General features: G+C 32.8%; 1 protein-coding gene across 1 annotated transcript in view; it reads right to left on the bottom strand.

The window, feature by feature from the left end:
* The window catches only part of LOC132715970 (uncharacterized), a 124,126-nt gene that overhangs the window by 48,217 nt on the left and 59,011 nt on the right, over nucleotides 1–16,898 (bottom strand). Inside the window, exons 40-54 of the mRNA XM_060699086.1 lie at nucleotides 16,482–16,629; nucleotides 15,172–15,302; nucleotides 14,381–14,555; nucleotides 12,531–12,721; nucleotides 11,862–11,988; nucleotides 9,779–9,927; nucleotides 8,956–9,061; nucleotides 8,294–8,442; nucleotides 7,581–7,687; nucleotides 4,562–4,641; nucleotides 3,550–3,704; nucleotides 2,777–2,873; nucleotides 2,241–2,359; nucleotides 1,550–1,649; nucleotides 415–548 (exon numbers count right to left, since the gene is read on the bottom strand). Of these exons, the coding sequence (XP_060555069.1) occupies nucleotides 415–548; nucleotides 1,550–1,649; nucleotides 2,241–2,359; nucleotides 2,777–2,873; nucleotides 3,550–3,704; nucleotides 4,562–4,641; nucleotides 7,581–7,687; nucleotides 8,294–8,442; nucleotides 8,956–9,061; nucleotides 9,779–9,927; nucleotides 11,862–11,988; nucleotides 12,531–12,721; nucleotides 14,381–14,555; nucleotides 15,172–15,302; nucleotides 16,482–16,629 (1,968 nt within the window). The remainder of the gene's footprint in view (nucleotides 1–414; nucleotides 549–1,549; nucleotides 1,650–2,240; nucleotides 2,360–2,776; nucleotides 2,874–3,549; nucleotides 3,705–4,561; nucleotides 4,642–7,580; nucleotides 7,688–8,293; nucleotides 8,443–8,955; nucleotides 9,062–9,778; nucleotides 9,928–11,861; nucleotides 11,989–12,530; nucleotides 12,722–14,380; nucleotides 14,556–15,171; nucleotides 15,303–16,481; nucleotides 16,630–16,898) is intronic.

Raw genomic sequence — 16,898 nt, forward strand, 5'->3', positions numbered from 1 at the left:
ATTTTTTTTTCTTAATTTATTAAAAGTAAAATTATATTGTTTTCATTCATAATCTTATGTTAGATTCTCAAAACCCATTAACAATTACTGTATGTAAACTAATGGAATAAAATATAATGCTGGTATTTTAAGCAGGGTTTTTAACAATTTAGCAATGACTTGGCACCGTATAATAATGCCGCATTAGCTCTTAACAATACGGGTAATTATTTCTTTCATACAAGTATTTTGGAATTATTTTTTTGTCAAAGTATAACAAAAATTTTGTTAACAACATACAGCAAACATATATAGCTTTATACATGATGTCAGTGATACAAAAAAAAAACAATAAATAGAATTTGATTATGCTTAAAAATTACACTTACAAATATTCAAGAATTAATCTAAAAACAACATGTCTCTTTTACTTACTGCAGGTAGTTTCTTGGGATAAATTATACTTTTGTACATCTTCAGCAATGTTCTTGTGTATGGATAGAGGTTCACAAAATTCTCCTTTTAAAACGGCCATGAAACCGATACAGCTTACAAAATCTTGGTATTCCCTATAATAATGCAATAACATATTTATTCAAAATGGTGTTTTGAACCATAAGCATAAATTACAAGTGGAAGAAAACTTAAACTTCATTGAATACTCTGGACATAGATACATGCAAAAAAATATAAAAATGAAAGATTTGTAATTTTTGTTTTATCTTAATTTCAAATAATCAACTAAACAATTGAAAAATTACTATCTAAATAATTGTTTTCAATTTTAAAACAATCAGATTGACTCTCCTTTTTGTTAGTCATGAAATATTTTGTTACAAACTCAAACTTAGGGAAATGAATGATAATAAGGGACAGAGCTTAGGCCAATGAAAAACTCAATCCATAGTGGTAAGCACTATTTGAGCCGCACCACGACAAAACCGACATAATGGGTTTTCGACCAGCATAGATCCAGACCAGCCTGTGCATCTGTGCAGTCTGATCAGGATCCATGCTGGTCGTTTACAAACCCTGTAACAAGTAGAGAAACTGATAGCAAACAGCATGGATCCTGATCAGACTGCGTGGACACGCAGACTGGTCTGGATCCATGCTGGTCGCAAACGCACTATGTTGGTTTTGTCTTGACGCGGCTCATTTATGTAGAGTGGTTTGAAGTGATTGCATTATTAAACTTTCATCACCCTGGTTGACATTTGTTTAATCTTTAACGATATATCTCCAAGGTATAGAACGAACAATGGGGATTAAATGACACTACCCATTTTCATGCTAGATGTTTGAAATTTTCAGAAGAAAAGGCAGAATGATATGTACAAAGAAATTTTATTCCCTTTTAGTAAAAGGATAAAAAAAACTCACTTGCACTGTTAAGTCTCCATTCTTTTGTTTAAACTCATGTTATATAAAGAAAAACAGATTTACTGATATATCAAAGTTAAGCCAGATTTTGCTACCTGGCTTGGATTTAGTTGAAAAGGCACAAACATGAACCTATCATTCCTTAAAATATTAAAATAAATAAAATAGTCATATATAATTTTCTCACTTGCACTCTTTAGTCTCCATATAAGCTGACCAACTCTCATCACATGAATCAGTAGAGGCTGTATGGAAGTAGTTCATACCACAAGGTGATGGAGAAAATTCTGTGAAGAATGAAAATAAAATCTATAATACTTATTTCCTTCTCTTCCTTCACTTAACACCTACTACAGTAAAATTTCTATGTGTCAAATTTCAATTATTACATGTAGTAGATTTAGATGTGTTGAAGTCAAAATCAAGTCCTAATTTTCCCTGATGTATATTCTTCATAAAAACCTTGTAAAAATTTGTATGTGTCCATTTATTTGCTATGTCAAAGTTTTTAAGTTTTTCCTTACAGAGTACTTCAAGTCCATTTTACAAAAAACTATAAACAAAATTAAAAATTACAATTAAAAGTTTAAATTGAGGTTTCTAAATAAGTGCATTATCAATGTTCCTTACATGAAAATTCAATTTTATTACAAGATAGTCTCCGATTAGTCAATACAAATGACAGTGGCAGAATAACTGCTGGAGCATTTTAACACTTTTTTCAGATGGCAAATTAAGAACTCTTTATTTGTTATTGCTGGTTAATGAGTTTTAAACCAGACAAATTTTACATTGAATAAAATAAAAATTTAAAATTGTCATGCATAATCCTCTGAACTAAATTTTACAAGTTTCTAAAAATATAAAAAATAAAATACCTTCACAAGACCCTATAGTATAGGCATATGTCTCTAGGATAACTCGTTCCGCAAGGTCTTGTCTGTCTTCATCTTTACATTCCTCTGGCAATTTAAGACTAGCAAAACATCTTCTTAACCTGTTGCAAGTAAATACAGTATATTTACATGTATACTATTCTTTTGTCAGGTTTAAATTTCACATAACATACAATTTTATAGATCTATCTAGGAATTGGTTTAAACAAAATTGTCATTACTTCACATGCACGTTTGTACAATAAATGAGCCCCGTCACGACAAAACCAACATAGTGTGTTTGCGACCAGCATGGATCCAGACCAGCTTGCACATCTGATCAGGATCCATGCCGTTCGCTTTCAAGCCATATAACAAGACGAGAAACTGATAGCCGATAGCGAACAGCATGGATTCTGATCAGACTATGTGGAAGCGCAGGCTGGTTTTGTTGGTTTTGTCATGACGCGGCTCAAATGTTATTCATGTCATGACGCGGCTCAAATGTTATTCAAAGGTTTTTTTAACAAATTACTTACCGACAATTCAAGTCTGATCTATCTTGGTCTAGCATCTCCCAGCCACATTCCATGATGCCAAACTGTTCTTTTGCATCACATAAATCTATACTTGACTCTATAGGAATAACGTGAAACAAACATTTGCATTTTAACCCTTTTTAATCAATTACAATATAATACATGATAAACATATCATCTGGACCTGATCAATTGTGTGTTTGTTTTGTTTGATTTTAAGTCATACCAACTCTTTTATAGGCCATATGGCGACTTTCTACCTTAACTGGCGGAAAAAGACTTGAGGGGCTGCTCCATGCATTATTTTAGGCACAAGTGAGCATGTGAGTTGAACCATAGACCTTCTGTATAATCTACCTGGATAGCTTTATTATATAAAAGAATTTGAAGCCACTGATTGGATTCAAACCCACAGCAACGAAGGGCATGTAATTCAAAGTCGGCCACCTTAACCACTCTGCCACAGATGGCCCTTAAGTTATCAAAACAACCTTTTTGGTTTATATAAGTTATCAAACCTTTAAAATATACAGAAGTTGATTACTCAAATTTGTTTTCTAATTACAGAAATGTAGATGACTTAGAAAAGTAAGCAAAAAGCAAAAAATACACATGAATGAGATGCATGCAGATTTCAAGATTTCAAAAATTACGAATTACTGTCTGTCCTCAAATAAATGGTTTCATCTTACACTAAAACTAGTAATTACATAGGGAAAGACAGCTTAAATATAATAGAGTGGATTTAAAATTATATAAAATTTAAAACTGACCTTGTAACTGAGATGACATAAATTGGAATGCTTCGCGAAGGTTAGGACTGTTATCAAGTATTTCTTCGATATTCTGTGCTGGGTTTCCACTTGAAGTTACCAAGAGATGAAGCAAAGTCAGTATTTCTTCAGTATTTCCATCAGGATCAGCTTGTCTAGTGTAGATAAAATAAAGTTAGAATATTCATAATTAATAAAGGTTTGCTATGGAGCACTAGAAATGTAACAGTTCTTGTTATTCCTAGAAAAAAATTTTGGTTTCCTTTGCTCTTAAAAGGTATTATGCTAAATCTGAAAAAAAATTTAAAAGAATTCTAAAACTGTGAATTCACGTTGTTTCAGTAATCCCATGGTAAATTTCATAAAAAGTTGTAACATAGAATATCCCTGTTATTGAATCTTCCATTCAAAAATAGCGTATGTTAATAGAATAAAATGTTACTGAACAATATATTGTGCTGTTGTTTTAGATAGGATTATCACTGTTTACCAACAGTTTCCTGCATAAGTTTTTTTCTCGTAAGGACAAAAGCAGAAATACTTCTTTCAAACTTGTAAGATATAAAACTTTGTAACATTAACAGTGGTAGTTTTAGTTTTGTGTTTCTTTGCACCCAATTAAAATTTACTCAGGAAATTGTATATTAAACCATATTATTATATAATAATATTATCACTTTGTGTAATTAGTTTTATTAAGATTATTTCATGATATTTTGAATAAATGCTCAATTTTCCCTCTTCCCCAACTACTTTTGCCTGTGATCTTTACCCTCATCTTGGACATAAAACTTTGCACTTATTCGTATTTAATAATATGAAATTATATTTTTTTTGACAATGTAAAATTTATACAATGCCACACTTGATATAGTATTATGCACAACAAACAATACTCTAAAAACAAAATATTTATAATAAAATATACATGCTTGTGGAAAATACAACTTTACAAGCAGCAATATAACCCATAAGAATAGCAAATGTAATATATTTGATATGTAGAACTTACCTTTTCTTTCTATTTGGATCAATTTGAGAAGCACCAGCTACTTGGTAGTCATAGCCATTTTCTTTAAACAATGCATTTAGCTGTAGATATAATATAACATTTTGTCTTTTTATTAACTCATTTCATGAACCATAAGCAGAAATCAAAGACCACATCAGGAAACTACTCCCACATTTGCAGACCCTATTTGTTAACATTTAGTTAAAGTACAAATAATAAATATTTGTCATAAACAAGGAGTGAGTTTTGTTTGTTTGTTTGTTTCATTTTACGCCTTTTCCCAACAGTATTTCAGTCATATAGGCGGATAGTTTCCTAACCATCGTTCCTGGAGAGTTACACCAGTACTAGACTACCATCCTCCGTGCTAAACTACCAAAGCAATTCCCGGGGATCAAACCCACGCCAGAGAGGTAACTGGATTAGAAGTCATCGATTCTAACCCCTCCACCCAAAGGCGTTAACTACGAGTGAGAAGGTTTATTGAGTTGCCTAAATGTTTTATCATAGTTCCAATTATATTTAATCTTTCATTCTTTGAATTTTTTTTTAGATTAAAGGTATTTAGCTAATGGCTTCTCAGTGTCTTTTGTAACACAAAGAAACGAGGATACTAATAATAAAAATAATAATAATAATAACAAGCATTTGATAGTATTGCGGGCAATACAGTAGTCCCCTACCGGTCCCTCAAAAAGTTCTTTAATTGTCATACACTCCTGTGTATTGCCATTTATAATGAATTTGAGGATGAAGTCTGTATTTGAAAATATCAACCACAAAACATAATAAAATAAGTTTGTCTATATCACAGTAATGTGTTAAGTTTCCATGCTTAGTAAGGAAATTATGTTTATACAACTTTGTCATATTATTACGATGTGGGATTTTAAAGTAAATCCTATAAGGAATGAAGAAGTTGAAGTGAAAATACCAGTTTCTCGAAAAAAATCTAAGTTCAAGAGGGACATAAATCTGGAAATAGTCTTGCTAGAGTATTTAACCTTCTCAAAAATGTCGAGTGATAATAAGAAACATATATATGAAGTTTGAAGTAGATACATTAGGAAATAAAGAAGTTATTTAAAAAAGACAACATTTTTTCCCCTAAAAAATCTAAGTTCAAGGGCGGTAATACTGATATTTTTTGTGCTAGAGTTATAAACCTTGTCACATATGATGTGGTTGATGACCAGAACTTTATATTTAAAGTTTGAAGTAAACACCTTAAGAAATAAAGAACTTATAGTGAAAAAGCTGAAAAATTTAAATCAGAAATCTTGAAATTCAGGCTATTTGTTGTCAAGGCAACCAGAATTTTCACCATAGGAAGAAAAGAAAAAGATGTGCATAATCTCCAGACTGCCATCTACCCATATTTCAAGTTTTATAAAAATATTTTCAGTACTTTTTGAGTTATCACTTGATTCAGTTTATGTGTTAAATTTGTCATATTTTCAGACTATTTGTTGCCATAGCAACCAGAATTTTCAACATAGGAAGAAAAAAAGACGTGCATAATGTCCTGGTACTGCTTTATATCCATATATCAAGTTTCATAAAAATATTTTCAGTACTTTTTGCGTTATCGCGGGATCCAGTTTTGTGGACGGACGGACTGACTGACTGACAGACTGACAGACAGACGAACAGACAGACAGACGGACAGACGGACGGAGGGTAAACCTAAAGTCCCCTCCGGTTAAACCAGTAGGGGACTAATAAAGGCTTTATTTAAAGAGGCTACATATTCGCCAAAACGATCTTCCATATGTACCTCAACATATTTACAACATATTTACATCAAATAATTATACAAAAGACAATGTAATATTATAAAACATGGTATTAACTAGTTATAAATGCAATGACAAACTAAACATAATATTAACCATTAACAATGAAAACTGCAGTAAACATAATTATACAAACATAATACTATGGTACTGGTTTAACCAGAGTACTTCCATTTTATGTAAGCTTTTTTGAATTTTTCAGTACTTTCAGACTGACGTACATAGAGTGGTATATTATTCCAGATTTTTGTTCCAGAATAAGAAAGTGATTAACGGTAAAACTCAAGATTAGGTTTAGGGCATGTAGATTAAGATTGTTTGTTGATCTAAGATTTCTGTTATGTAAAGTTGAGATAAAATGAAATTTTTCTTTCATGTAGCATGGTGATTTTTCTTCATGTAATGATTTGTATATCAGGATTGCCTTTTTGTACTCAACCCTGTCATTAAATTTCATCCATCTTAATTCTTTGAAAAGAGGTTCAGATGGTGCATCTGCAGCTTTATCTAGGATAATGCGAGCTGCTCGTTTTTGAAATTTTAGTATTCTCTCAAGAAGTTCTTTTGAGCAATTTCCCCAAATTGAACAGCAATATTCTATATGAGGTAAAATATAGGCATTATAGAAAAGTTTCCTGGCATGTAAATTGAGATATTGTTTTAACCTTAAAAGAAGATAGAGATTACTTTTGCATTTCTTTATTGTTTGTTCTACTTGAAGTTTCTATACTAGAGTTATGGGTCTGACCCATACAATTAGACCTTGAGAGTCGTGTGAAAACTTTCAGTGGTTGGGTAGATTTTGCACACATACATTGAACAGGATTTCCAAAAAAGCCATTTTAGCTTCTCAACCTCCAAACTAGAGCTCTTTGATAGATGTTTACCATTATGGTTTAAAAGATATGTTTGAAGCGCGTCACGACAAAACCAACATAATGGGTTTCGACCAGAGTAGATCCAGAACAGCCTGCACATCCGCGCAGTCTGATCAGGATCCATGCTGTTCGCTTACCAACTCTAACATTAAGAAACTGATAGCGAACAGCATGGATCCTGATCAGACTGGGCGGATGTGCAGGCTGGTCCAGATCCATGCTGGTCACAAACGCAGTATGTTGGTTTTGTCTTGACGCAGCTCATATGTACGTAGAATAAACTAACAATCAAGCTAAAAAAACATTTTACCAAAACATCATGTACTAAGCATAAATTCAGCTTACCATAGCCTCAACCCTGGTTATCAAATTCTTGAAGGCATCACTATTTTTATCAGCATAATCTTCATTATAAGGTTCATTAGGCAGTCCTAATCCAACCATGTATGTTTCTACAGAAATTAATAGAATATGTTATACATTTATAGAAACAGATAAAATTATTGCAATACCTGATTTCTTGCAAAATAACGAGTGAGAGTATTATACCTTATAATCTTTACATATCATCATGTACTTTTCTGTTAAAAAACAACCGAGGGCTCCCAATTTGGCCGCATGGTTGAGTTTGATGACTTAAAGCCACTTGCCTCTCACCACTGTGTAATATCTTTCTAAATATTACAGATCTAATATATTAAAAATGTTGAAGTTAACAATTATGTAATTTGTTCTGTGAGCATTTGATCAAGAAATTATACAAATTTTCCTGACAACCTTCGTTACTGATATTTAAGTGAATGTCTAAATGATTATTGATATTTTATGTATATGTCTAAATTTTCACAGATTATCCAGATGTATTGCTCAAGAATTAATAAGCAGTATAGCTCAAATCGAAGGTTGATCACTAAACTGTTGTAAATCCTTCTTTATTTCATAGACTTGAAATATCATTTCTAGATACACTTCAAGCAGTGTCTTGTTAAAAAACATTTTTGCAACAATAGCAAATTAAAAGACACTTAGTTTAAGCTAAAAAGTGGTTGAATACATACGTTTACATTGTTCACGATCAGGGAAGGTTTTCATTATTTCATCTCTAGTATCCACAAATGCTGATAAATATTCATTTGCGTGTTTACCACAAGTAGGAATTCTCTCTCCATAGCATTTTATTGTCTGTTCTCTATAGTAAGTCAACATTCTGAAGCAGTGAACAAATTATAAATAAATGTATATACTTCACACAAAGTCAAATACATGCCATTTCCAAAATAAATGTTGAATAGAGATACTCTTGAGTTCTTATATAAATACAAGTTTTTACAAATTAATCCTAATTACATTTATAACTTTGAAGTGTTGCATTAATTGATAGTGATATAATTATTATTGAAAATAATTGAAAACATATTTTGATTATTTTGTTGTGAATGGTATAGTGCACCATGAAGCTAAACAATAAATGTTCATGCCCTTAGATTACATAGGTAAAATCAAATTGGACGTCTATTGGCAATATACATTATAATCCTAATAAATTTTGCTGCTGCATGCCATGTATAAAATAAAGTTAATGTTCAACCACCATTTATTAGAAATATAACTTTTATTTCTGCTGAAATCTTTATTAAATACTGTTTGATGTTGCTTAGAAACCGGGAGATATGTGCTGAGCAACAGCAAGAAGGGTTGACTACGTTCTATAATGACTTACGTGCACTTCTGACTGGCAGTCATCTGGTCAGCAATAAGATGTAGGGAAATGTACTTATAAAGGCAGTCAGTGTTCTGGCTAAATTTCTCAAGACAGCTTGTATAACCTGGAAACACACACACAACCATTAAAGTATCATTGAATGTCTTATCTTAACACTTAGTGTTATCCTCTGTAAAACCTTGGTAACCCAGGCTAACAGTACTTGTAACATGTACACTTCATTCGCATGAATGTAGTTAGCAGAGTCACTTCCGGTGGGTAACAACGATGACACGTAAATTAAGTATAAATGATATATACAATATACGCAATGTAATTATATATATATATACTACATCTTCATGGTTAACAATGTACTAAGTCTAAAGATGAAATTTAAGTTATGCCTTCTTCATTTCCTTTGTCTAACTCTAAAAATTATTAAATACAGATATGTCAGGGTAAACACTGCCATTGATATAATGATTGTTGTCTTTTTTTTTATTTGGTACAGAGTAAACTATTTTATCACCTTACATGCAATAACTGGTTAACTCCTATTGAATTAAGAAGAACTAAACCTATTACATGTTCATCAGCAGACATTCACCAAGAAAAGATTTCTTGATTAAAACTAAATAACAAATTATTTTCTTTAAGAAAAAAGCAACATTTCTTTTTTTTTCTGTTTGTTTTAAGTCACATCCATATTGTTTAGATCATATGGAGAAACTTGGAAATAATTTTGAAACAAAAGTAGCCTTCAAACATACAAATGGGTGAGGAAATAACCTCTCAATACGAGTATTTATATCATATGAATATATAAAAGAATACTAACCAAAGCATTTCTCAAAGCTGAATCCGTTACTGAGCGAAGACATATAATCATCATTGGTCATTAATGCATTCTTCTTCCTCTCATTGCTACATTTTTCAAGTCTTGCAATATGAGAGTTTTCATAACATTCTGTTACAGCAAATGAATATCTGGGGAAAAAAACAAATGAAATAATATAAAGTTTACAACAACACCCAAAGTTGGACCATTACTCTCTAACCAATCAACAAAAGCCACCACCTAGCAGGTGCTATGTTCGTCTTTTTCTTATTTCTAAAGTCAAACACATCAGAGGAAGAATATTATTATTAAGAGTAAACATAATTTTCTTGTAGTTAGGCTGACACAGACAACCAAAACTTGATGGCCAGAATGATGGATTATCAGTTTTCATTTTAAACAAGAGCTGTCGGTAGGACAGCAACGCTCGACTATTCTTAGTGCTTGATAGTAAAAAAAATGCTTGATAGAGTTACCTCCTCCTGTTTACAGGTTGGGGTCATGATGGTGAACAAGTGTGCAAAGTTTCAAAACCATATGTCAATGGACTTTGAAAATATTTGAACTATTACAAAAACTTTAATGTAAATTCTAAGTCGAAAAAGGGGCATAATTCTGTCAAAATGCTTGATAGAGTTACCTCCTCCTGTTTACAGGTTGGGGTCATGATGGTGAACAAGTGTGCAAAGTTTCAAAGCCATATGTAAATGGACTTTGAAAATATTTGAACTATTACAAAAACTTTAACGTAAATTCTAAGTCGAAAAAGGGGCATAATTCTGTCAAAATGCTTGATAGAGTTACCTCCTCCTGTTTCCAGGTTGGTGTCATGATGGTGAACAAGTGTGTAAAGTTTCAAAGCCATATGTCAATGGACTTTGAAAATATTTGAACTATTACAAAAACTTTAACGTAAATTCTAAGTAAAAAAAGGGGCATAATTCTGTCAAAATGCTTGATAGAGTTACCTCCTCCTGTTTACAGGTTGGGGTCATGATGTTGAACAAGTGTGCAAAGTTTCAAAGCCATATGTCAATGGACTTTGAAAATATTTGAACTATTACAAAAACTTTAACGTAAATTCTAAGTCGAAAAAGGGGCATAATTCTGTCAAAATGCCTGATAGAGTTACCTCCTCCTGTCTACAGGTTGGGGTCATGATGGTGAACAAGTGTGCAAAGTTTCAAAGCCATATGTCTATGGACTTTGAAAATATTTGAACTATTACAAAAACTTTAACATAAGTGGTTACGCCGACGCCGACGCTCGGGTGACTGCAATAGCTCTACTTATTCTTATCGAATAGTCGAGCTAAAAATTTGAAAAAAGGTTTCCACAGAATCTTATGTAAGATCATTAAAATACAACTTGATTTCCTTTTTAACTTAAATGTTAAAAATACTTTTTTTTTAAATATAATCTCGTTATCTTAATTCTAAGTAAATGGTCATACTGTTGCTTTGCAATATAGCATTAAGGTAATTCACTGTAATCATTGAGCATTCTCTCCTTGATGTAAATATCTGTTCGGTTTTATGGGGCACCAACACAATTAAGGTCATATTGCACTGAAACAGGAAAGATGATTTTGTCTAACTTCATGTGTTACAAACTTAAAGCAACACCAGCAGTCAAAACCACCTCACCTGCTGGAGATAAGAGGTGCATAGACTCCAGTTATTTGAACCCATTTAGGTCGCCTCTTATGATCACACAGGGTTAAGCAGTGGCTGCAATTCAGATGTCTCAACTGCTAAAGGCAATCTGTCAGCCACAAGGGGATTGATATAAATAAAAATTTCATCATTAATTACAGTTTATTCACTTTGAATTTTTCTTGCATAGAATTTTGAATGACCTTGACCTTTGTCTGAGGAAGCCAAATTCTGCCCTATACTCATCCTCACATTCTGATTTATATTGCTGTCTTATTTTCTACCATTGGTACAAAAGATACAAGGCACAAGTAATAGCAAGTGACACAAAGAGGGTAGGACATAAAGAAAAATGTACAAGTGAATGCTTTAACAGGAAATTTTGGAAAGCAATATCATTGTACATAGATATCACATCCAGTACTTACATGCACGTTGATGTTTGTGGATATAGCAACTGTACGATCATAAATCTTGGAGCACAGACAGCCACTAATAGATCTGCAATAACATTATCTTCAGGGCATTCTCCAAAGTTTATGTCCAAGTCACCAGCTGCAAAATGAATGCAAAACATAATAATTTTATGTAAATTAATCAATTTGTTTGGTTTTAATACACATCACCACTGCAAAAGTAATATTGTGATTTTCAATTCAACTGGTAGAAGACTACCTCAAGTGCCCATTTAGTGCATCATTTCAGTAAGCAAGCTAGCTGGACACTCAACACTCAAGCCTGGCATAAACTAGCCACGTAACTTGTCATAAGGAAGAGTCCCAAATTCCTGATATTCAAAGAGATGAGGGGCAAGATTTTTCGAGACAAGGATATTAACCACTCAACTATATGAATGGTCACAAAATTTTTAATAAAACCTTAATAGGTATTTTTTCTATGTATTATATGAAAAGCTTTAAACTTTAAAAATTCAGCAACAAAAATTGTAAGCTATTACAGTGGAACTTCTAAATTTCAGATCTTCATAAATTCCTGATATTGTTAACAACTGGTTATTCCAAAGCCATTATAGGAAAAACTGGAAAAAAAAATATTTTGAAAATTCTGTGCATTGAATGTAAGTTAAATGAACTTACGTATAGTACACTCGTCAAAATCAACTGGTACAAAGTTTTCTTCACCATCTGGACTTAATGTACGCTTAACTACTTCTTGGTACAATCTAACTTCATAGTTAATTATTTTCTTAAATGAAGCTGCGTTACAAACTCCACTACCAGTGTAAGGTGTCTTCTTTTCAAAACAAGCAGCTGCGTCCTCCAGTAAGCTAAAAAACAAAACATTACATAACAAGTGTACATAACTTAATGATCAAATAAACACACATCAAATATTATTCTTTTCCATTATGGTCAAATAAACACATCTCTAATATAATTCTTCTTCTCATATAGTCCTATTATAATTTTCCTTCCAATATGGTCAAATAAACGCATATTGATTATCATACTTTTCCAATATTTCCAAAAAAGACACACATCAAATAATATTCTCTTCCAATATGGTCAAATTAACACACATTAAATATAATTCTTTCTTCCAATATGGTCAAATAAACTTATATTATCATACTTTGGCAATATGGTCAAATAAACACACATCGAATAATATACTTTTCCAATATAGTGAAATAAACATTTATCAAAGTAAAAAATACGTATCACCTCATAATGAAAAACGGTCCCTACTTTGCTTAAATTACTTTAAGAAAACAAACAAGTGCTTGCCCACATTCTACACTGCTTATGATAAGTGTATACTGTCGTTTGACTAAACTATATCTCTAAACCAACAGTCACTTAGGTTTCCCACATTTCACCTGTCTCTCCTACACTACTGAAGCCAAGAGCTAGTTTCTTTATATCCTTTCAACGGCCATAGCGTAATAAAACGTACTGAAAAATCAACTTCTCAAAAGCCGGGCGCTATAGTCATAAGAAGGCTATAACGTAATAAACCGGTATAAAATTTTGGCTTCCTGAAAGCCACTACTGTTTTGTCGTAGGAAGGCCACCAAAATTTAGTTTTAAATGACTAAATTCTTGAAGTTTACCTTTCATTTATTTCATTCTGTTAAATGTTGTTCAAATAAAAACACCAAATATGTTAATTGTATAGTGCCCATATTGGCAGATATAGTAAATGTTTAGATATACAGTACACTTTTTGATTAATGAGGTAATCAAATCGATATCCAAATTAATTGAAGAAAATCTTCTAAATGGTATAGTATTTTAAAATGCATTTATTGATACATCAAACAAAGTTTCTGTAAGCAGTTCTCTTATTTGAAACAAAAATGAGTTGAACTTACAAAATTCACGTTGAAAAGCATAATATCAATCACCCTTCCTGAGAAAAATTGATTTTCATTGATATTCAATAATTACGTTTTAAAACGTTGTGGACGTTTTACTCAACACGGTATTCTAATGGGCTATAAAGGTAAATAACGTAAAATTTACCGTTTTAAAACGTTCAGAACTTGTTTTAAAAAACAAGGATTGTGAGTCTGTTTATTGCAGTTGAACGTAATATTAACAGTGTTATACGGTATGGCTTTAAACACATTAAAAAACCAGAATGTACGAAAACGAGGTTTTTACGGGTTTGCATGACACAAAATTCAAGTTTTACCCTGATTTACGCTACGGTTTCTAGAAACGTATATTTTTGATAAGTTTTACTAAGCTATGGACGTCTGTCGTAAAATAAGACTGACTTTCAGAAATGTAAAAATTCGATACGTTTTCTAACGCTTTGGCCGTCCTACGGGTATAGCGGATGGCCGTCAAAAGGATATGGAGCCATTTCTTAACATGGAAAGTGTTAATTTGATGATTCTGTAGTCTGTTAACCTTTTTTAATGTATAAATATGATATCATGAGACAATGTTCATTGAAACATGGGATTCAATATTCTAACCTGCATTTTAAAAGTTTGTCTTCATTTACAGTCTTTTGATCATCAACATTAACATCAAGTCCATAAACCCTGTAATTTGTGAAGCCTGTGATGGGCATTAAACAATGATCTGTAGGACCTCTACCAATGTACAATATATGTTTGTCACAATCATTTAGCCCCTCTAAAACTGCATCTGAAATGGTAATGAAAATGCCATGCATCACTTAAATTGTTTGTTTGTTCCATTTTACGCCTTTTTCCAACAGTATTTCAGACATATAGGTGGGTAGTTTCCTAACCATCGTTCCTGGAGAGTTACACCAGTACTAGACTACCTTCCTCCGCGCTAAACTACCAAAGCATCTCCCGGGGATCAATCCCACGCCAGAGAGGTAACTAGATTAGAAGTCAACGACTCTAACCCCTCGACCACGGAGGCGATCTCATCACTTAAATAGATCTATAGATATATATATTCAGCACAAGTGGGCAAACATACTGTGAGTTGAAAAGTTCAATGATAGAGCTATTCTTGTATAACATATAATTGAGTTGCGTCACGACAAAACCAACATAATGCGTTTGCAACCAGCATGGATCCAGACCAGCATGTGCATCCACGCAGTCTGATCAGGATCTATGCTGTTTGCTTACCAACTCTATTACAAGTAGAGAAACTGATAGCAAACAGCATGGATCCTGATCAGACCATGGGGACGCGCAGGCTGGTCTGGATCCATGCTGGTCGCAAACGCACTGTGTTGGTTTTGTCGTGACGCGGCTCAAATTGTTAAAGAACTAGTACTTACCACAATCCAAATTGTCACTAAACATTCCCATCAATACTTGTGGGTTTGCAATGGCTGTCTTCGCATTATCAAATGTACAGCCAAAGTCCTTCATTGATTCATACAAACACCCTGTTGAATATTCTTTGTATCTGTAAATAAAAAACACCATCAAAATCATAAATAATGATAATGTAAACACAGACATTTTTAATAGTGGGTGACAATTGAAATGAATCAAATTTGGCAGAACTTTCTTTTTTATTGACACAAGCAATGCCTTAATTTGAAGTCTTCATGTTGATTTAGCACATTTACATGATCTCTCATGTACAGACTCAATCACACCAAGTCTGCATTTTTGTTTCATTGCTTCAGATGCATAGACCCTTTTCCACTTTTTTATACTGCACAACAGCTGTGAGGTGCTGTGAGGCAGCTGTAAACCTTTGCCCCATTCTTCACTTCCGTGCTGTTATATTTTTCACGATCTTCGGGATCATTGATTCCAGCATGCTAGTGTTGCAGACTGAACACTGCTTAAGCCATTGCTCTGGGGAAAGAGAGTTGCACTTCTACATTATCTCTCATGAACAGATTTAATCAAAAGTCTGCAATTTTTATAATGATATTGTTGTTTCATTGCTTCTGGTTTCAGATTTGTTACAAACCATTTTTCTAAAGTTGTCATCAAAGTCCTTCACAGTTAGCATGATCTAAACTATCATTAAAAGGACCAGCTTCCATTTTTGGACCTGTCATTTAACAATTAGGGGATAATTAAGATGAAAATTTAAAACAAGATATGTTTGTAAAACATGTATGCCCCCTATCGGCAGCCAACTAGTCATGTGATCAGGTTATTATGCATGACTTTTGACCCAGTGAACAAAAAATTAATAAGGGTTATCTACTGGTCATGACCGACAGACAAATGCAAAGCAATATACCCCCTCTTCTTTGAAGTGGGGGCATAATAAGTCATAAAACAGTATAGAGCTTGGTCAGATTATACAGATGAATAGGCTAGCCTTGCTCTATACTGGTGGCAAAGGCTGATCACTCTTGGTACCAATAGGTTAATTATGGGTTTAATATCACATTGGTAGAGGTCTACAAAAATTTGTTGCAAAAGATTGCATAACAAAAGATCTTGGTTCTTGACATTATACACATGGTGAAAAAGTTTTCTTCAAAACCTATTCCTAGCAGGAGAGATTTTATTTCAGAAAAAAAACCATGAAGGACAGCTGACAGCTTTCAATCATAAAATTTCATAAGAGCTGTAACTTTGTGGTAATAATTAGAAAATAAAACAAAATTGTGCGTACATGCATTGTTCATCATTTTTCAGGAATGTCGACTTTACATTTGACAAGCAATTGTATCTGAAATTGTAATGGTTGACACCATAATAGGAGCAGATGTCGCTGCTTGATTTTGGGAAATTGTTCTCAAATGTTTCCAACTCCTCATCACCTGTTATAAAGCAGAAATAGAGAAAAACAAACATCATTTTGTTATATGTCATATCATTACCTTAGTGCAGTAACAGGTTAACTCCTATTAAATTATACAAGGAGTAAACCTATTACTGCACGAAGTTGACAATATATCTTCGAACACTAAAGCAAACCACTCCTTTCAAGCAACTAGGATTCTAGTACCAATCTAATAATGGTCATGGCACAACCATACCACAGGATGAACCAATGACCTGGTGCATAACAGGCGAAAGCCCTAATGTA

Source organism: Ruditapes philippinarum, unplaced genomic scaffold (assembly GCF_026571515.1).
Source record: "Ruditapes philippinarum isolate M1 unplaced genomic scaffold, ASM2657151v2 ctg163_1_1_1_1, whole genome shotgun sequence".
NCBI classification, from domain to species: domain Eukaryota; kingdom Metazoa; phylum Mollusca; class Bivalvia; order Venerida; family Veneridae; genus Ruditapes; species Ruditapes philippinarum.